The sequence below is a fragment of the Scyliorhinus canicula genome, chromosome 8 (assembly GCF_902713615.1).
Source record: "Scyliorhinus canicula chromosome 8, sScyCan1.1, whole genome shotgun sequence".
In the NCBI taxonomy this organism is placed as follows: Eukaryota; Metazoa; Chordata; class Chondrichthyes; order Carcharhiniformes; family Scyliorhinidae; genus Scyliorhinus; species Scyliorhinus canicula.
Genome location: NC_052153.1, coordinates 49,604,397 through 49,625,956, shown reverse-complemented (window position 1 = coordinate 49,625,956; position 21,560 = coordinate 49,604,397). Strand labels below are relative to the sequence as shown.

The following is a 21,560-nucleotide window of genomic DNA, read 5'->3' as shown; positions in this document are numbered from 1 at the left end:
GAAGTGGAAAACAAGTGCCAATATTCAATTGCCTCTGGACCAGTGTAGCAGGCAGCTGGTACGGATTTGGCGGTTAATAAACCAATGCATACATCACATGTAGGACTAAATTGGCAGCTCTTTCAAAGAGTTAACTCAGACGTGACAGGCCAAAATTTTTCCTACTGTGTTGTAAGAGTCTATGATTCAGCATATATATAGAACTGTGCTGGAATTTCACCAGGTTAGGACCCCATTTTCAGTTACACTTGGTCTTGCTATTCTCTTCCATCCTCTTTACTGTACTAGGGTTGGCCACCTGGCTAGATGATAATTTCATGATTGGGGTTTTCTGCTTTTGTGTTCCAACCCATGACTTTCCAGCATTCATTTCAGTCCCTGGTTTTCGACCCATGGCTCAGGTCTTTGATTACTGTCCACCACTCAGGCTTGAGGTCACCATCAGATATGTCGTATTGGAGCTGCATCAATCTTAAAAAGACAATACTTATCTCTCCCTCTATTTTTCCTCTATGCTGTCCCATCACACTTCACCATCATCCAAAAGAAAAATAGGCACTATGTCATATTTTGAAACTCAGGAATGTGGATCTGAGGCCTCACCTTCATGGCAAGGAGATCCAGCAGGCTTGGGAATGAAAACCACGTTTCTATAGGCAGGCCTATTTCAAGTTTCTAACTCGGAGCCTGAAGCTGTCTTGTCTTGATTGGAGCTTACTGCGTAAACTGGGCTGGCTGAAACACATTTTCTCAAGCCTGTTGAGTTGCCTTTCTAGGCCTAAAGGCTGTCAATCTATTGCTGTTTATCAGGCCATCCACCAGCTGTTACTAGTTCTTGTGTGTCTACCTTGTCAGTGCTGAGATCATGCGCCACACATGCATCCCTTGATGCTTCGGCTGACAGGGGAGGATTTTCGGCCTCTTGGCTATCTCTGGTGGATGGCTCATCTAAGGGATGAAAGCAAAGGGTAAGATACATGACTCATCACACATTAAATTCTCAGTAAATGCTGCCCATCGCGATTGGTTTCAGTTGCATTGAGATATCTGTGACCGGTGAAACTGAGGACCTTCTGATGGACGAGATGCTCACTTATCACTTGCACACTCAGGCTGTCATGATTCATCCCATTGGGCTCTTTCCTTCCTCTGAGACACCAGCCACTCTGTGACCTGATTGCCTCCCTTTTTTCTCCCTTGAGCCCCAGGGCTCCGAGCTAATGGCTGTGAGGATCGCCATGTTGAGCGTTGAAACCATCTCTCCCAACACGATACCATGATGCTTCCCAACTCACAACACCCCCATGAGGGTTGAGAATGTTACCACCCCTTTGGACACCTGACCCTTTGACCTAAGGCTGCTGATTTATCTCTCCAGCCTTGAGACCCACCAGCATATATGTGCTCTGACACTTGTTGAAACCCGCCCGAATGCTCACGACAACGGATAGCCACTCCCTCAGTGCCCAATTCTGCACAGTGCCCACTCAGAACTTGCCTATGCTGAGCTAGAAGGTCATTGAATCTTTTCTAGTGCTGGATCTAGGTTCATTGGACCAGGTCAAGGCCGCAGACATCTCGGTTCCCGCCTTCTTGGTTAGAAAGGGTGGCCACCTCCTTCCATCCCTTGGCATCAGGATGTTCTTTTTTGTAACAGCCTCCACCAGGGCTCTTAAGGCAGTCATCAGCAAAATGAGGGGATTGCTGGCTGCCGGAGTTCCACTTCCACTTGCTGTGACTTCATGCAGTAGCCATTCTACAGCCACAGATTCATCAGCAACCTGTGGATGCCACTTTAAAAGTTTGCAGCGGGCCGCTATTTGACATGGCACCCACTGCACACCGCCCGTGCTGGCCCTGCACAATATTGTGATTTTTTTTGCCTCTGGCGGGATGAGGATTTGAGGCTGCTTCCAGTCACACCCGCTGAGTGCACACATCAAGCGTTAAATTCAACCCCCAATTCAATGGGAATTGTACAACGGCCATCTACATTTCCTAACTGGACATTTAATTCTTCAGCTCTGCCTTACCACTGTGCTTCATTATCAGTGATAAAATTATTTTTTCATGATTTCTGCCAGTTCTAACACGTCCTTTTATTTGTTCGGTATTTGTGTGCCTGAATGCTATTTTTGGAGTACTGTCATTTCCCTGGCTTGTGGAAAATGTGGTGTGAATTTTTTTCAACAAATTCAATCTCAGTTGTTTCTTATTCCATTTAGAATGGATTTCCTCTTTGTGCTTATTGTTTTATTGTTAAAAGTAATGAACTAAATATAACAGCAATCTGCTGTGATGCATTACATTTCCCATGTATCAGGGGAACAGGAGAAACTGTTGAAAGATCCAAGTTTCATTTTAGAATACAAATGATTAAGATCAAGTTTTGTTTTGACTCACTTGACCAAGGCTAGGATGAATGTTTTTTTCCCCTGTGGTTGCTCTCGTGGGCCAGCTAACTATACACATTTGTTCTGGTCCTGTCCCAAGTTGATAGGCTTCTGGGCCTCTTTCTTCATCACCATGTCGGAGATGCTCTATGTAGATCTGGACCCATGTCTGCTGGTGGTCATATTTGAGGTGTCAGATTTGCCGGTGGTTCAGTCTGGGGTGAAGGCAGATGTCCTCACCTTTGCCTCATTGATAGCCCAGAGGCAAATTCTTCTGGGTGGAGATCTCTTACACACCCAGTGCCTCAGCTTGGCTGGGTGATCTTTTCTGCATTTGGAGAAGATCAAGATCACCATCAGGGGATTCGTGGAGAGGTTCTACTTAAGGTGCAAACATTAATTTCCTTTTTTTAAGGAGTAGTCACCGTCAGCTGTTAAGGGGTTTAGGTTAGTTCTTGCGTTAAAGTTAATTAGGTTTGTATGTTTTTGCTTTTTGTGTTTTTAAAATTTTCTATTTTGATGAATACGAAAAATTTTGGTTAAGCACATTAAAAAAATATGTATTTTAAAAAGGCAGGTAAATGGTATTCCAAACATGATCTATTGTATTTTTCCCCTTAAATGAGCCTAGATATGTTCTCCAGTAAATTTGTTGTCTTTTAGCAGTGGGAAAATTGCTATCCTTTTGTCTGTGTTGCCAAGGGGGAAACTGTATCTCAGGTTATGAACTGAGCAATACCATTGGAAATCTCATCAATTTTAAATACTTTCCCATTATGGATGAAGTTGAACGAGGCGGATATATCTGTAAACTGATTTAACTACATTTTTCTATAATGAATACTGATATTTTACGCTTGGAAACATTTATTAACCTTTTTAGACATTGAAATTATTTAATTTAGGAACAACAGCCTAATATTCAAACTGCATTAGGTGATCAAGGCACTCATCTATTTAATTGATTAGGAACTAAATTTCCCGTATACTTTTATGTACAATTTGTTTTTATCCTCAGCATTTTGAAGTTGCTTTTTGTTTCTTCTGTAAACAAGGTCTGTTTGAATCAAATTGGACTAAAAAATCAATTGAAATTATTTCTTTGAGTCTGGTCTCATAGTGGAGATGTTTGAAGAAAAGCTAAGTTAATTGGGAGATGTTTTGAGAGTTTGTTAAACTGCTGCTTTAGCTGCTAATTATCCGCCGGAAACCAGTGTGTGAAAGAGCAACATTGGCATGTACACTATAAAAGTGTGTGTATTGATAAGGACATTTGCATGGCATTCTGACTTGTCAAATGTTAGTACCCCAGTTTATTGAAAAGTTGTTGCATTTGTATTTAATAGTTTCAATATTGATGTAATAATATTTTGGGGTCCCAAGTGTCACTTAAAATTTTGAACCTTTTAAGAAGATCAGTAACAAAAGTTTCTAGCATCCTTATTTTGGGAATATTTGTTATGGACCAGGGTTTAGAAAACTCCAAAGTATATCATCGAGTTCACCTGACCTACAACTGTTTGTTGATTTTGGTTACAATGAGCACAAGGGCCTGCCTTTCAGGTGTTATTCAACAGAGGCCTTAAGCACTTTTAATCAAAAACAAAGTTTATTGTACTAATTTAGTTAACATTTTTATAAACATGCACAGTAAGCATTTATATCAACATAAATATCCCACACAGCCACAGTAGTCTATTTATAACCCTTAATAAATTTCCCCCTTCAGTTGATCCAATTTAATAACAAGGTCCCATAAACCAGAAAACCCTTTTCAAAGGTGTGGCCCAGCACACAGCACTCTTACTATCTTTAAGATTTGGTATGGATACTTCTTGTTTCCTTCCCAAAACAGCTGGTTTGAATTCCTTCCAGAACAGTTACTTCTTTTCAAGTTATCAAGCAGTCTGGAAACAGTTTTTATAATGCTGCTAGAGGAACAAACCTTTCAAATTATGCAGAACAAAACCAGTTCAAACCCAAAGTGAAAGTAAAACTTGGAGTCACAGTCAGCTCTCAACTCAAAAATGAAAGTAAAAACCCAGAGCCACAGCCCATCTCCACCCACACAATGACATCACTGAAGCCATGTGATAAGACAAAACATTTCTTAAAGGGACACTCCCATGACCTATTGCATTTCAGGAATCACTGTCATCGTTATTCGTGTTTTGTATTATTGGCCTCACCAGTGTGAGGTGCCTAAATTAATATCAGATACGTGTCGCGTCTTTTCGTCCGACGTCACTTCGTCCAACGACACTTCGTCCACGTCTTTTGGTCCAACGTCTTTTTGTCCGCACGTCTTTTGGTCCAACGTCTTTTTGTCCAATTATCCAATTACAAATTAACTCCGTATAAAACCATTTAATTGATAAAATGCAAGTACAATACAGCAAGTGAATTTAATTGCTAAAATGCAAGTAATTGATAAAATGCAAGTAAAATGCAAGTTGAAAAATGCAGTTAAAAAATCTAAAAGTTTACTAGTTACTTAAAATTCCCGAAATTACTTAAAATTGCTGTAAATTGTAAGCAACATTCCTCAAGAAATCAATTTTTGTTGTAGAATCATATTCAACGACCAATCTTTTGAGGCGTTCAGTTATTTTCTTATATCGCGTACATGAAGTCGACTGATCTCCCCGAAGAATTTGAGCCTTTTTGCCTATTATGAACCCTTCCTCTTCCTTCAGAGTTTTGATTAACCTCCAGATATTCAAATGAGCTCCACCTGCCGAACGCTTTATCGCAGAATGAAACCCCTCAGCAGCATTATTTGTTCTCGGTAGATCGTGTAGAACACGCTGATTAACATTCCATACAGCTGTCGGGAATGTAGGTGTTTCTCTCCTTCGTCTGGCACCACGTCCTCTCACAATGCCTATGTAAGTCAAGTCGAAGTAAACGATGAATTCAGCAGGTATTTCTTCATCGTCTATCAAATCTTCAAAAGCCTCTTCGACATCTTCAACGGGGAGGAAAGCTAATGCTGAAAAACATCGAATTTTAAGACAGAATTCAGAGTCTGTATTGTATTTTTCTTTGAGGCCTAAATCAGTAATTTTTCGAAACACAGATTGGCTCAAATGAAACAAACATGCCACGACAGATGAATTAAGGAATGATGAATTAATTGCCTTGTGAACTGCAACTTCAAAATCTGCCATGATATCAATCGGATCTGCATTAGGTTGCATAATTTTCAATTGGTCAAAGAATAATTCGTATGTCTGCTTTCTTTTATTCGGCAGTAATGCAAAGACCCGTGGAAAACTGCTTCCTTTAACTTGTACATGAATGCAGAACAGTTGAAACCACTGTTGTGGCACAATCTTGAATGTCCCATCGCATGCCCAATGACGATATGATGCTAAATCCTGAAGAGCACTTTCTGATGCGAATACTAGTAAGCGCTGTTGATCCTCGGCGCCCGAATCGTATCTCAGAAACTGTTCGCCATTGTCAAGTTTACAATATTTGTCAGGTATTTCAAAGCCGTGTCTAGCCGCTGGATTAGCGGGAAATCCAGAATTTTTTTGTCGGCACCTTTGAATAGTCCTTGAGACGACGGGCAACCTAGGGAGTTGAGAGCAGGTATTTTCTGATAGCTGCGTAAACTTGGCCGCTAGTATGCTACGCGAACTTGCTGCTATGTTTTCCACTGCTTCATGCTTTATTTCTGCAACTGCTTTTCTAGCATTTAACGAATCAACATCAGCTGGATGAAGGTGCTCATTAGAGAAATAAATAATTTTCGGCTCATTGTTTTCCGTTACCGTGTGAATCCGCACTGAACACAGCCTTCTTTTCTCACATCTCCAGTATTCTTTTCCTAGGTTTGGACTGCTCGAATGAAAATCGTAGATATAGTTATTTCCATCAGCTACCTTCCTTTTACTCTTCGTTGACACAATGAACTTTGCCATTTCGGGATGGGCAAATTAAGAAAGAGAACGATAATATCTATCCTTTAACGAGGCTCGTTAAAGGAAAGAGAACGAAAATAACTATCCTTTAACGAGGCTCGTTAAAGGAAAGAGACCGGTAATAAAAATCCTTTATTGCATATTATACCTTGCTATGTGCATTAGAGAAGATTTCTATTTACAAAAAGTTAATGTGGGGAGTGGAGTGGAGTGCTACTAAGCAAGTTACAAAAAGTCTTTGACAAAAAAAATCATCCGACAAAAAAACGTAACAAGTCACAAAAAGTCTTTGACGAAAAAAATAATCGGACAAAAAGACGTTGGACCAAAAGACGTGCGGACAAAAAGACGTTGGACCAAAAGACGTGGACGAAGTGTCGTTGGACGAAATGACGTCGGACGAAAAGACATAGCACCATCAGATAGTGTTATTAATCACATTAGCTAAAATATGTATGATTTTTCAGTTCATGCTGAGTTAGTTGCTCATTGTTTTCTCACTTTTAAAACAAAAGTCCCTTCTTAAACTAATTTTTAAAAGGAACCATTATGGTCCTACTCCCTCTTCGTGCACAGAATCAATGTTCACAGAATCCGTCTGATGGATGTCTGCTGTTTCAGAGCTGTGGAAGACTGTGGTTGTTGAGCTTATTCTTTGCCAGATGCGAATATAATGCAAATTTACAACAAATAAAAGTCCCAAACATTAGTACGTGCTGGGTAATGAAGTGTATTGGTAAAGTTCTGGTTTATAAACCACTGGTTGAGCAGTATTACAGGGATTGCTTGTTTTATTGAGTTTTCTGTGAGCCAAAGCAAGTTTCTGTTCCGGCATTTAAAATTTTATTTCATGTTTATTTGTGTGTTCACCTTGTATAGCTTACACAATTTGAAACCTCTAAAGCCATTAAAAAACATAAGCTGCACCCATTTCTACAAAATACCGATTGTGTTCAAACAAATTGCCACTGAATGTAAGTAATGTAAGCATAGCTCTTTTTCAGCCTCGATTTATTGCAATTAAAGTTAAAGTTATATAACATTCCACGAGTTACATCTTTTTCATGAGATTTAATGGGTCGACAACCAATGTTCACTCTTCCTGGTTGAGTGGCTATCCTCATCAATTATTTGTTCTCATTTGACTTGTAACAAGGTCTACTATCTATTCTACCCTACTTTCAAGGTATTCCATCAGTATTTTTGTTAACTGCGCAGATGATCACTCTTTGAAACCGTACTGTTTACATTACTATGGGATCAGGTAGTTTGTTGGGTAGCTATCTGGTTTTATTGTATAGTGTCCATATCATCACCCATTATCACCATTTGCCTGTTTTGGAAATTAATGAATGTCTCAGATTTATTATGTTGTGAAATTATTTGTGCATATTGAGTGATAAATAAACTTGCGACCCATACAGGCAGACAGTCAAGCCGAGCACAGGTGTAACATTGGCCCGGTCTAGCAAAGTCACTCAGGCTTTAAACAGAAAGCACTATAGAAAATTTAGTCCAACCTCAAGAATGCAAGATAGTAGTCAGGTGACATTTTATTTAAGTCAAATAAAATAACTTTATGTGGGAAAGCATGCCGTGTTCGCTATTTTGTACAATGACATTTAGACGAGCTGTACTGTTGAAATTAGTGAATCCAGTTATGACTAATACGCTGTCTGTTTACTTGCTGCAAAACAAAGAAATTGAACAATTTGTACCTGGCCTTGACTTAACCAAATTCTTTCTCTCCATCTATCTTCAAAGAGATTGAAAACATTCATGCAGAAGACACCAGTATCCAATTGAAATTACAAGGGGATATCCAATGTCTTGGGTTACGCTGTCACTTACAGTTCAATGTTGGACTGTATGGATATACACTAAACATAAAAGGCACAGGCTATAACAGGAGTGGCCATCACCCCTGCGTTTTAGGGTCTAAACCATGATCCTAAACTTGTATCAACTATGCAAATGATGTTTAAAATTGTGACCTTATGGCAATGAGGCGAAAAATAAATATCTTGCATCTTTGGAGCCATTTCCATGTGTCTCCAAGGTGGCCATTCGTACGGCCCAACTTTGTAAAGATGGAATTAGAATTCACAGCCAGTTGTGTCCAAGACCACTCACTCTTTGCAAGAGCAACTCAGCTGGCACCCTACCCTTTTTCCTATCGCCTAACAAATCTTTTCTCATCAGATAATTACCCAGTTCCTTTTGAAAGCCACAATTAAATCTACCTTCGCTACCTTCTCAGGGAGAGTATTCCAGATCTTAACAACATGCTGCGTGTTTAAAAAAAACCAAAAGTTTTTCCTCGGGGCAGCGCAGTGGCACAGAACTGCTGCCCCACTGAGCCAGGGACCCAGGTTCAATTCCGGCCTTGGGTGACTGTGTGGAGTTTGCATGTCCTCCTCGTGTCTGCAAGGGTTTCCTGCGGGTGCTCTGGTTTCCCCTCACAATCCAAAGATGTGCAGGTTAGGTGGATTGGTGGGCAGAATGTCGTCTCCTGCACTGTAGGGATTCTAAGTTCATTTTGGATTTTTTGCCGAACATCTTAAATAGGTAGATTCTTGTGCCAATAGGAGCAATTACTCCCCATCTACTCTGTCCAGAGCCCTCATGATTTTGTACAGCTTTGTCAAATCTCCTCTCGGCCTTCTCTGAGTAGAATAGCCTCAGTTTCTCCAATCTATTAATGTAACTAAACTAAAGTTCCTTATCCCAGACACTATTTTTGTAGATCTTTTCTGCACCTCCATCAATGAATTCATATCGTTCCTGAAGTGCAGTACCCAGAATTGGACACACAACTCCAACTGAGGTCAAACCAGTGTTTTGCAAAGGTTCATCACAACTTCCTTCCTATTATACTCTACTCTATTTATTTAATTTTTAAAAACAAATTTAGAGTGCCCAATTAATTTTTTCCAATTAAGAGGCATGGCCAATCCACCTACCCTGCACATCTTTTGGCTTGTGGGGGAGGAACCCACGCAAACATGGGGAGAATGTGCAAACTCCACACGACAGTGACCCAGAGCCAGGATCGAGCCTGGGACCTCGGCGCCGTGAGGCAGTTGTGCTAACCACTGCACCACCGTGCTGCCCTACTCTACTCTATTTATAATGCCCAGCATCCTATGTGTCTCATTGAACTCTTCCTCAACCTCTCCTGCCACCTTCAGCAATTTGTACACAACCCCTCCACCCAATCTTTTAATGATTTAATATATTCTTATTGCTAATTGTAATTCTTTTTTGCTTACTCCTATGCCGTTAGCAAGGTTTTAAAAAGTCTTATATTTTTTTTCTCGCAGTTATTTGTACATAGTAAAGAATTAAGAATACAAAACTCTGGCACTGTTGACTACTGACGCATTATGGCTGATTACCATAAAGGATTAGGTAGCAAACATAACTGGTAACAGCTAAAGCTTTCAACATTCTCAAAGTTTTGAGTGTTGACAATATGTTTGTGTGAATATTAATAGACGTTAAAAAATAAATAAGCCTAATTACTAATACGCAAGATAGCAAAAATATTGCCCTCAATACAGCTTACGCTACAATTATCCTAATTTAATGAATAAATAATAATGGTTTTTTAAAGTCATTTGTGAAGACTCTCCTCTTCCTCTCTCAGACGTCCTTAAAAATTGAAATGGCGGGGCAGTACAGTGACGCAGTGGTTAGCACTGCTGCATCATGGCACTGAGGACCCGGGTTCGATCCCGGCCCTGGATCACTGTCCGTGTGGAGTTTGCACATTTCTCTTCGTGGCTGCGTGGGTCTTACCCCCACAACCCAAAGATGTGCAGGCTAGGTGGATTGGCCACACTAAATTGCCCCATAATTGGAAAAAAATAATTGGGTACTTAAATTTAAAAAGAAAATTTGAAGTGGTTGGAGATAATGTGATTGTTTAATTTTAACAGAGGTTTTTTTGGGACATTTGTTTGAAGTGGGCATTGTGTAGTATAATTACAAAACGCTAGTCATTGTGCCACTAATGTACACTTTCTAGTTAAACTGATTTTAAGACCTTTTTTGAAAATTGACTCCTGGTTCCTCCTTGTTTTCTAGGTGTCAGCTGTGATGCATGTTTAAAAGGAAATTTTCGAGGTCGCAGATACAAGTGCTTAATTTGTTACGACTACGACCTGTGCGCATCTTGTTATGAAAGTGGGGCCACTACTACAAGGCACACAACCGACCATCCAATGCAGTGCATATTAACAAGAGTAGATTTTGGTAAGTGTTTTAAAGGGTTTTCTGATTGCAGTTTTTATAAAATGTGAGTAGGAGTGCACTCTTCTGAAAGACTGGATAGAAAGCTAATAATTGGGAAAGAAAATTTTGATTATGTGTAAAGATGTTTTGCATTTTGTAAGACTTTCATTATGATCAGCCATTAATTCTGCTACATTGTACTTTTTCTAGCTGGCAGTAAAATGTTCTGAGATTTACAAACATTTTTTGGTATCTTGACTTGACTTTGACTTAGCATCCTGTGTACAGGCATTTATAAAATTCATTTTATGAGATGTAATCGTTGCTTGCCCATCGCACAAATCTGTGCAAATATTAGGATCAAAGGTTTTGCACCGTCTCATAAGTTCATGTGACATGCAGGCTCATTTTCACCTTTACTAAATAGTCTCGTAAAGTTGCTTATAAGTGGCGAAGACCAAATGTAGAATTAGACTTGAGCAGGGTTAGACAGTGGGTGGTAATTGAAATGGACTAAGGAGGATGGCTGGAAACAGGAGAAGACATGAGATGAAGGGAGAGAGGAGGATGGGAGAGAGATGGGAAGGTTGGCCGTAGTCAGCTAAGTTTTTAAAATAAATTTAGAGTACCCAATTCATTTTTTTTCAATTGAGGCAATTTAGCGTGGCCAATCTACCTAGCCTGCACATCTTTGGGTTGTGGGGGCAAAACCAGCTAAATAATACTGGTAATAATCTTTATTAGTGTCATTGGACGCTGGGGAGGAAGATGTGCTCAGGTGAAGGGTTGGTTTTTGCTTGATGGTAGAGAGGAGGGGTTGTGTGCTTTGCGTGGTTATTGCACAACTTGGTTTATGTGGTTATGTTGCTGCTTCTGGTATGTATCGCTGGTATGTTTATAATGTTGTTGCAGTAAGCTTTCAGAGTTCTGAAAGAAAACCATTGTATATTTCCCTCCAGTCTAACAATCCCTCTGCTAACCTCTGGGTACTGTGTAAGACCCAGGGACTCCTCAACGCTCCCAACACCAGACTTCTGATTTCTCTTCCCCACCCCTTTCCAAATCCTGTGGACATTTATTCTATCCCTGGCTTGTCAATTTCAATGGGACCTTTAACTTGCCTGATTTACGATAGCTAGTGCTTCAAACTAACAGTGCTGGACTTTGACACTGGGCCTTGGGGAATGCTGCGCCTCCTGGATCTCACCTAGCTTGAGTCAGAAGGTCGGACAAGACAAGCATGGAAAAGAATTTACAGAAGTAACTGTTCTCGGAGTGGCAATCCGATTGCCTCTCTGAGGCAGTTACAATATTTCCGTGCTGCCGCTGCCTCTTTAATCACGTGGGTTTTTACTTTGCTATTGTGTCTATTATGTGAGACATAATCGAACTGTTGCCAATTTGCACCGGAGATGCCAATAAGGATTCCCTTTTTAATATTGAGTGATATTGCTTTTCAGAGTCGCCAGGTATCAGATGATACCACCACAAGGTTCAACCGGATATTGATCAAAGATCCAACAACGAATCTGTTAGTTCAAGTTCAATATATTTACACACAAGATTAACTCACACATGCAACATAAAAACACTACAAGCTAAATTATACCTAACACTACAACAACCTGTACTTAGCTTCAGGGACCCGGCTTTGGCAGAGGAACAAGGCCTTTGTTTGGATCTGGAGTGGCTGGATCTGGAGAAGTAACTTCGGTTCTGCTGGGCTCACCTGTCTGGTAGCGATCGTTGATCTTAGATTTGCTACTAGTTGTGATGCTGCAGTTGGCTTCAGGTATAGGCCGGGCCGAAGCGTGCCAGTGTGCCAGGGCCAAAAGAGATTGAACACATGGCAGTGTCTCTCTTTATCCTTTGGGGTTTCGCGCTCTTTTGGGCGGTCCTTAGCTTTGGACCCAATAATTCGGCAGGCTTCGATTACTGCCTTCGATTTGAGCCAATAAAGGGGTGGGTGCCTTGATGGCTGGGCGTGTCCTGAGCGGTCATTGACCGTGGCTGTTTCCGCTTCCTGGGTGAAGGGAGTGGTGCCGATGTGTCTGGAATTGTATCTGATACCCGAGTACCAGTCCTTTGTCCTGGGGAAAAGGGCCATTAGAATGCAAATCGGCTCGAGGTTTCGATACTGTCTGGTTCTCTGTTAGCAAATATGCATTTAGGCTCTGAGTTTGCCTGAATCCTGTATTGGCCATATTTCCCTTGAGTCTTTGCAAGTATCCATGTTTCCTTTGTAAATGGCCATCAAAGATGGCTACAGAACATCTTTTGAAAGTCCATATAATTGCCTTGATGTGGAGATGCTGGCTTTGGACTGGGGTGGGCACATTAAGAAGCCTTACAACACCGGTTCAAGTACAACAGGTTCGTTTGGGATCACTAGCTTTCGAAGCACGGTTCCTTCATCAGGTTGCCTTAATCAACCTTCTGTTGTTTGTTGAAGAGCTCAATCAAGTTTGCATGGTAAAAGTTGTCTTTAATAAATCCTTGTTAACAGAATTCCTTCCTTAAAGGCATTAGGTGAACCAGTTGGGTTTTTACAATAAAGTTACCAATAGAGATACCACCTTTTTGTTACAGATTCCTTTAATTCACTGAATTTGAATTCTCTGACTGGTGGGATTTGAAATTGCACCTTTAGGTTACTGCTCCAGGCCTCTGGATTATTTGTCTGCTACTGGTATCCCTCAATTCGAATTGATGTTGCCTGTACTACTTTCAAAACACAATTGATGAAGGAGGTGGTGATGGTGCTGGATACAGAGAAGGCGTTTGAGCATGTGGAGTTATTTGTTTGCGGTGTTGGAGAGGTTTGGGATTGGGCCTATGTTTGTGGCTTGGGTGAAACCATTGTATAAAGACCCGATGGCGAGTGTGCATACAAACGAGATGAATTCCGGGTACTTTTCTCTGCACATGGGAACGAGTTAGGTGTACCCCATCTCTCTCCACCCCCCCCCCCCCCCCCCCCAAGTTCGCGCTGGCGGTAGAGCCCCTGGCCATTGCGCGGAGGTGCTCGGAACAATGGTGGATGATAGTGAGAGGGGGGTTCAGTGGGGTATATAATGGGACTGATTTGGACCGTTTTGCAAGTTACATTTGGGAAAGCATGAGTGTTTGTTTCCGGGCGGGAGTTGGGATGGGGGGTGGTTACCATTTCGGGTGTCAACAACCCACTTTAGTTATCTAGGGATGCATGTGGCTCGGGACTGGGCTTGGCTCCGTAAGTTGAACTTCATGGGTTTGGTGGCAGGGTAAGGCAGATTTGCTGAGGTGGGATAGCCTTCCCCTATTGTTGGCAGGCCAGGTGCAGGTGGTTAAGAAGAACATTCTGCAACGATTTTTATTCTTGTTTCAGTGCCTGCTGGTCTTTTTGCAAAAACGTTTTTTATGGAGATGATAGGCTGATTTTGTCACTTAAGTGAGCAGGTAAAATAGCAAGGATTAAGAGGACGGTGCTCCAGAGAAAGCGACAGTGGGAGGGCTTGGCCCTTCCAAACGTTATACTATTACTGGACAGCGAACGCTGAGAAGATACAGGGCTGGAGTAGGGAGATGGTGGCTTTGTGGGTGAAGCTGGAGGCAGTTTCCAGTAAGGGTTGGGGTCGCTGGCAATGGTGCTGCTTCCGTTTGCCCTGGGGGATGTATTCAAGGAGTCCGGTGGTAGGGCCACGCTCAATTTTGTGAAGAAGGTCTATCCGACCTTTCCAGTAGCACCGCCTTCCTCGTTGCTGGAGGGGCTGTTGTCGGTAATGGGATTGGAGAAGGGGTCATCTCGGTGATTTACGGGAGGATTTTGGAGGTGGATAGAGCGTCTGGAGAGGGTTAAGGCAAAGTGGGAAGGAGAGTTGGGGATGGCGCTTGAGGAGTGGCTGTGGAGTGAGGTGCTGTGGAGGGTGAATGTCTCAACTTTGTGTGCAAGGCTGGGGTGATGCAGCTAAAGGTAGTGCACAGAGCACACCTGACAAAGCCTTTCCAGTCAAGGGGCACCTCAGCGTGGCCAGTCCACCCAGCCCGCACATCCCTGGGCCGTGGGGGCGAGACCCACCAAACATGGGGAGAATGTACAACATCCACACAGACAGCGACCCAGAGCTGGGATCGAACCCGGGACCTCACCGCCGTGAGGCAGCAGGCTGTGCTGTACCTTTCTTTCTATATAATCTGATTCTGTCCTTCTGATCCTGACTGTGTGCCCTCTGACCCCAACCCCTACTCCCTCTGACTTGAATAACACTGTCTCTGATCCCACCTCCTGACTCCCACACAAATAATCTCTCAGATCCACCCTCGAAATCGGAATATCAGGTTCCAAATATTCTCTCAGATTTACCCTCAAAATCGGAATACCAGGTTCCGTTCCCCACCCTGACCCCACAAGCTGATCCCCAAATGACCCTCTGACCCCACCCCTTCCCAACCTCACCGTCTGAGCCTGACCCCACCTTGATTCCCCTAATCCGCCACACTTAACACCATCCTCCTGACCTTGTCGACCTGCCACTTTGCCTCCCACTCCCACCCCGTTGCTGACATTTTGCCCTGGATGGTACACAGAACCTCGTTCTTCTGACAGAAGGACTTGAAGAGGTTGACCAGGTCAAGGTTGGGCCGTTAACCTATCAGGCCCTCGACACTGATATCGAAGCTGGTCACAACGTCACTGCTCATTTCAATGGTGATGGTGGCTTGGATTGCTACCGCTCGACCTTGCATCACTGAGGAGTTTATCTCAGTCACATTGGAGAAGCCATGATGTGGAGATGCCGGCGTTGGACTGGGGTGAGCACAGTAAGAAGTCTTACAACACCAGGTTAAAGTCCAACAGGTTTGTTTCAAACACGAGCTTTCGGAGCACGGCTCCTTCTTCAGGTGAAGAAGGAGCCGTGCTCCGAAAGCTCGTGTTTGAAACAAACCTGTTGGACTTTAACCTGGTGTTGTAAGACTTCTTACATTGGAGAAGGACAGTGAGAGAAGAAATCAAGAATGTTTAAATTAATCCCCTTCGTGTCCGTAACACCTCCACAGAGCTACGGTACTGACAGAAATTATACTCTCTCACCGGCTCGGGGAGCTGCAGCCAACCACCTCACAGTCACAACTACTCAGCAGTCAACTAACTTCAGGATCCAACTCCGAAGCAGCCAGTTTGATTACAGAAGCAATTTGCCAATCGTCTGGAGAGAAGTCGTGCATTTAGGCCATTTCTTTTTCTTTCTGTGATTTTCTTCCATTACCATCTGACACACCGTTTATACTTCATTCCCTTCAGAATCCCAAGCTTATTGTAGGAGGTAAGTTCTGCAAGACAAAGCTGCTCCTCCAGCTCCTGCCTCTCGCTACTCATTTCCAGAATCCTTGCACACAGCAAAGGTTCAGGAGAGAGAAGCAGTGAGCGGGAGAGTCTGGAGGCAGATTTGGTGAGAGGGTGGGCTAGAGAGCTGCAGAGCTGATAAATTGGAGAGTCGACAGGATGAGGATGTATTAAGCAGTGACCGAGCATGGACAGCAAAAGGGTGGGTTAGGTGGCAGCAAAGGCTGCTCCAAAATGTTGCTAATTGGGTTTTGTGGTCCTATATTAGATCAGCGTGAAAAAACATTAAAACAAATCTCGCAATGCTAAACAAGAATACAGACACCATTAACTGATTGACTTTAAAGTGAAACAGGCGGGGCAAATTAAACAGAGACTTGCTGAACAGGATATGCGGAGTCAACTTGCGCACAGCAAACCCCCATAGGTTGCAATGTAATATGGACCCGATAATCTGTTTCTGTGATATTGAATTCAGGAATAAGCATTGGTTGGGATGCCAGGGATAAACCCCTCTGCCCTTTGAAATAGATCCATGGGATCCTTCATATCCACTTGAGAGGGCAGGCAGTCCTTCGTCTTAGCATCTCATCTAAAAAGCAGAACCTCAGACTGAGCAGTCACTAAGATCGAGACAATCTGTTGAAACATTTGAAGAACTGTTTGAGTAAATGTCACTGCAGGGATTTAGGCAAAGGAAGATAAATCACAGTTGTGCTTAATATAAGAACTTATATTCATAGGATTCTGTTTTTAAGATTTCTGCCTATTGCCAGGCTGCATCATGTGATTCAGTGTTAATTGTTTGGGTGAAACATTTACACATGCTAGATGTTAGTTGTATTTGTAGTGATTTTTGTTTATGTAGCCTCTGTGGAACCATATTCGTATTAACCCCTATAGTAATGATGGTTTCACTTTTCCCTTCATGATATGTGCATTGATCTTCACTAATGTTAAGAGATCCCAAAACGTTGTCAGGAAAACGAGCAAGAAAACATGTGTAAAAGAAATCTTAACCAGCATGGTTTATATTGCGATGCAGTTACACCCCTTTCTTAATTGTAAGCAGCAGTTGACCTGAGGGGCAACTTCAATATCTTTTAAACCAGTGGCTATTTTGCAATTCAATCTGACACAAAGGAGACCCTTGGCTGCTCTGAATCTACCCAGAATATGAAAGAACAATAGATTATTCCTCAACATTCAAGCTCTGGAAAAAATTTACTCCAACTTTAATGCCAATGCTGTCTCAAAACAGCTATTTTCCTCTCCTTTTCGCAGAGTTAACAGATGCAAACTGTTGGAAGTTTGGATACCTGTCTATGATGAACAAGCAAAATAGTTCTGTTGGGAAGTCTATTGCAGGATCCATGTAATTTAAATGAAGAACTTTAATAAAACTGAAGGTCTTCTAATGCTGTTCCCTCACTTTTCAGTGTTTTCAGCACAAGAGGGAACAGGACTGAATCTCAACACCGGCAACATCCGACTGACAGTTGGCAGGCCGTGAACACAGAGGGAAGTTGTGTGTAGTGTGTTGAGACCCGCAGATGAGTCGAAATCAGGCCACATTGTATGATTGGCATTGCTTTACAGAAATAGTTCAGAATTAGTTCCTTGGGTCAACTTGTTATCATTTATTTATTCAAAACTTATTCCCTGCTAATTCTTAGCTTATATTAGCTGATCTCCACAAAGGGTCAAAAAAGGTTGAAACCAATTTGAGGGATGAGTGTGAAGTATGTTTGGTGTGAGGACTCAACTTCCAGAAATTTCTGCTAATTTTCTCTGGTAGTCAAGCAATCGGATGTGGTTGAACTCATGGCTGAAATGACGGCTTAGCCAATTTCCATATGGCAAAAGTTTTGAATCTTGTGAATGTATGTGAGGTAAAATTACATACAAAGGGGCTTATTTTGATCTAACCTGAAGGTTTTCTTTTCAATTACTGGTGGCATACGAGATAACTGTATCAGAATGAATCTGGAAACATACCATATCCATCGACTTAAATCTCATGTAAATTTCTTCGCTTTTGTGGAAATCTCAAATGTTTCTCCTCATGCAATTACCATGTTAAAGTTACTCTGAGAACTGTAATAGAAAATTAACTTCTGGATCATTTCTAGTTGTAGTCATATGGCACAAAGGAGGCCATTGAGCACGTTGAGTCCATGCCCACATGCTGTCGAGCAATCCAGTCAGTCCCATTCCCCCACTTTTCCCTGTAATCCTGCAAGTTTGCTTCTCTTATGCAGCAATCCAATTCTTTTGAAATCATTTATCGTCTTCGCTTCCACCATCCTTACAGGCTGCAAGGTTCCAGGACATTACCACTTAGCGTTAAATTGACGACGTCTTGCCCAAAACTTATATCTGTGCATTTTAGGCGTTGTATTAGGATGATCTATACCTGCCAATATCTTTATCACCTCTCCTCAATCTTTTTTGCTCCTGGAAAACAACCCTTATTTCTACAACGTAACCTTGTAGCTAAGTTCTTTCATCCCTATAACCATTCTAGCATATCTCCTCTGCAGCCTCTTAAGAACTTCATTCATATCCTTCTGAAAGTGTGGTGATCAGAACTGATTGCAGTACTTTATTTGTGGCTTTATGAGTTCAACATAACTTCCCTCTTTTTGTACTCAAAACATCTGTTGAAGAAGTCCAAAATATAATATGCTTTGCTAACTATCCTCAATGTGGCCTGCCACCTTCAAAGATCTGGCACACAAATTTCCGGGTCCGTGTGTCCTGGCACACTTTGGAACTGTGCCAATTAATTCTACATTGCCTCTCATTATCCCTTTTGCCAAAAGGCATCACCTCCTGCTTCTCGGCATTAATTTTAATCTGCCATTCGTCTGCACAGCAACCTGACACTCCGGAATCATATGTGGATGTTAACATCTCATTTGCAACTCTCAACATTTTTACAGTTGGATCGCATTAGAATCACAGAATGGTTACAGTGCAGACGGAAGCCATTTGGCCTATTGTGTCTATGCTGGCTCTCCGCATGAGCCGCTCACCTGGCCCTACTTGCCCAGTTTGTCTCCATAGCAGAGACTAAATAGTTTGTATCTTTGGAGTTTAGAAGAATGAGGGGAGCCCTTATTCAAACATTAAAGATCCTGAGGGACGCGCCAGAGTAGATGGTGAGATGTTTTCACGACTGGAAGAGTCTCAAACAAGTAGACATAGCTACAAGGTAAAGGGCAGGCCATTTAAAATTTCTTCTCGCAGAGGGTGGTGAATCTCTGGAATTCTCTGCCCCGGAAGGTGGCGGAGACTGGATCATTAAAGGTATTTAAAGTGGAGCTGGGTAAGTATTTGTTAGATCGAGGAATAGAGTGCTGTGGGAAAATAAGACAGAAAAGGCTGGCATAGATCAACCATGATTGTATTAAATGGCAAGGCAGGTTTGAAGGCTTGCTACCATCCTCCTGTCTGGAAAAACAACCACTTGCCACGACGTGCTGTTTTCTGTCCTTAAGTCCGTTATCCAAGCTAATACTGACCCTCTTATTCCACATGTCTTAATTGTATTAACCAGCTTTTTTATCAAATGCCATTTTTAACATCCTTCTAGCTCCTGAAAATCTGACCATAGGACTTCAATTACATTCTTTTCTCACTTCATTCACCTTACAGGTCCATCATGTTTTTTACCACCACAACGTGCAGGACTTGTATGATGGCCATAGTAATGTCTGTCTGTTCCCATAACGATGGATTCTCCTATAATGACAGCATTCCTACTATTTGTTGTTCCTATCTGTTTTGGTGCCATGGTTTTGACTGCGCATCTTCAAAGGCATTGTCACTCTTTTAGCAATTTCCAATGCTGAGGACTGGTTTGAGAGAGTACACGTCCTGAAGACTCCTGTACTGCACTACTTACCTGTCCTGAAAGGCCACCCAGATGCTAACCTGAGTGCTCACTGCCTGTGGGGTGGACACCTCCTGGACTGAATAATCCAGGAGAATCTTGGCCTTCCTGGCTTTCTGAAGTGAATTAAATGCCCCTCAAACCTGGAAACCCTGGTTGCACTGTAGCAGCTGGAGATACTTGGTGCATAAATGGACTCGAAGGACACATGAAGTGTCTTGAAGCTCCAACATGGCAAGCCTCAAATCTCAGCTGCCTACCCATGATTTAAAAAAAAAACTCTCCCTCTTCCTATAGTTCTTCCATTGTTTGAACAATTACTTTTAATTAATGCATCTAGATCTTAGCTCTGCCTCTTGCTCCATCTTTCGGACTGCACCTTGTAATTTTAGCGACCAAAATATCACCTCTTTCCTCACTCACCAAATTTCCCAGGTTTAGTGCTTTGTAGAAGGACTGTGTAATTGGACTGTGTGTTACTCACTGCATGTTTAGCATGAATATGAACATCAAAACACCAATATCATCAGCAAAGTTATCAGGTGGCACTGAACCTGCTCATTGATGTTCAGTTTGAGTTTTGTCAGGGCTACTAGCCTCCTGACCTCTTCACCACCTTAGTCTAAATATGGACAAATGTGCTGAACTAAAGAGGTGAGGTGAGAATGACTGCCCTTGACATCAAATCAGCATTTAACAGGGTGTGACATCAAACAGCCCTAGTTGGAGTCGCACCTATCAGAAAGGAAGATGGCTGTGGTTGTTAGAGGTCGATTATCTCAGTCTGAGACATCGCTCCACGAGTTCCTCAGGATAGTGTTCAAGGCCCAGCCATCTTCTGCTACTTTATAAGTGACCTTCCCTCCATCATAAGGACAAAGGTGGTGATGTTCGCTGATGGCTGTACAATGTTCAGCACCATTTACGCCGACTCAGGTACTGAAACAGTCCATGTCCAAATACAACAAGTCCTGAACAATATTCAGGCTTGGACTGATCAGGGCAAGTAACATTCATGCCACACATGTGCCAGGCAATGGCCATCTCCAACAAGAGAACATCTAACCATCTCCCAATGATATTCAATGGAATTATTATAATTGGGTCCCCACCATCAATATCTTTATTTAAAATAATTTTTATTCAAATTTTTCAACAAAAATTTTTCTCCCAACAATAAAATAAACAAGGCATAGGAAAAACAGAAAGAAAAGCCCCTCCCCCCAATACAAAGCGATAAATTAATACCAAAAAAGAAAGTAACAAACATATAGTTGCAAAAACAAACCCCCTCAACAGACCCATAATCCCCCCCCCCCGGTTGCTGCTGAGAATGACCACCCCCTAACACTCCGCCAGGAAATCAAGAAAAGGCTGCCACCGCCGGAAGAACCCTTGCACCGACCGACCCCCTCAGGGCAAACTTGACCTTCTCCAGTTTGATGAACCCGGCCATGTCGTTAATCCAGGATTCCGGGCTTGGGGGCTTCACGTCCCTGCACTGCAAAAGAATCCTGCGCCGGGCTACTAGAGACGCAAAGGCCAGAATACCGGCCTCTCTCGCCTCCTGCACTCCCGGCTCCGATGCTACCCCAAAGATAGCGAGCACCCAGCCCGGTTCCACCCTGGAACCGACCACCTTGGACAGGGTCCCCGCCACGCCCTTCCAGAACCCCTCCAACGCCGGACCCGCCCAGAACATGTGGGCGTGATTCGCCGGGCCTCCCGAACACCTCCCACACCTGTCCTCACCCCCAAAGAACCGGCTCAGCCTGGTTCTC

General features: G+C 42.5%; 1 protein-coding gene across 1 annotated transcript in view; it reads left to right on the top strand.

The window, feature by feature from the left end:
* kcmf1 (potassium channel modulatory factor 1) overlaps window positions 1-21,560 on the top strand; it is a 161,158-nt gene that overhangs the window by 57,949 nt on the left and 81,649 nt on the right. Inside the window, exon 2 of the mRNA XM_038804512.1 lies at window positions 10,412-10,579. Coding sequence (XP_038660440.1) covers window positions 10,412-10,579 — 168 coding nt within the window. The remainder of the gene's footprint in view (window positions 1-10,411; window positions 10,580-21,560) is intronic.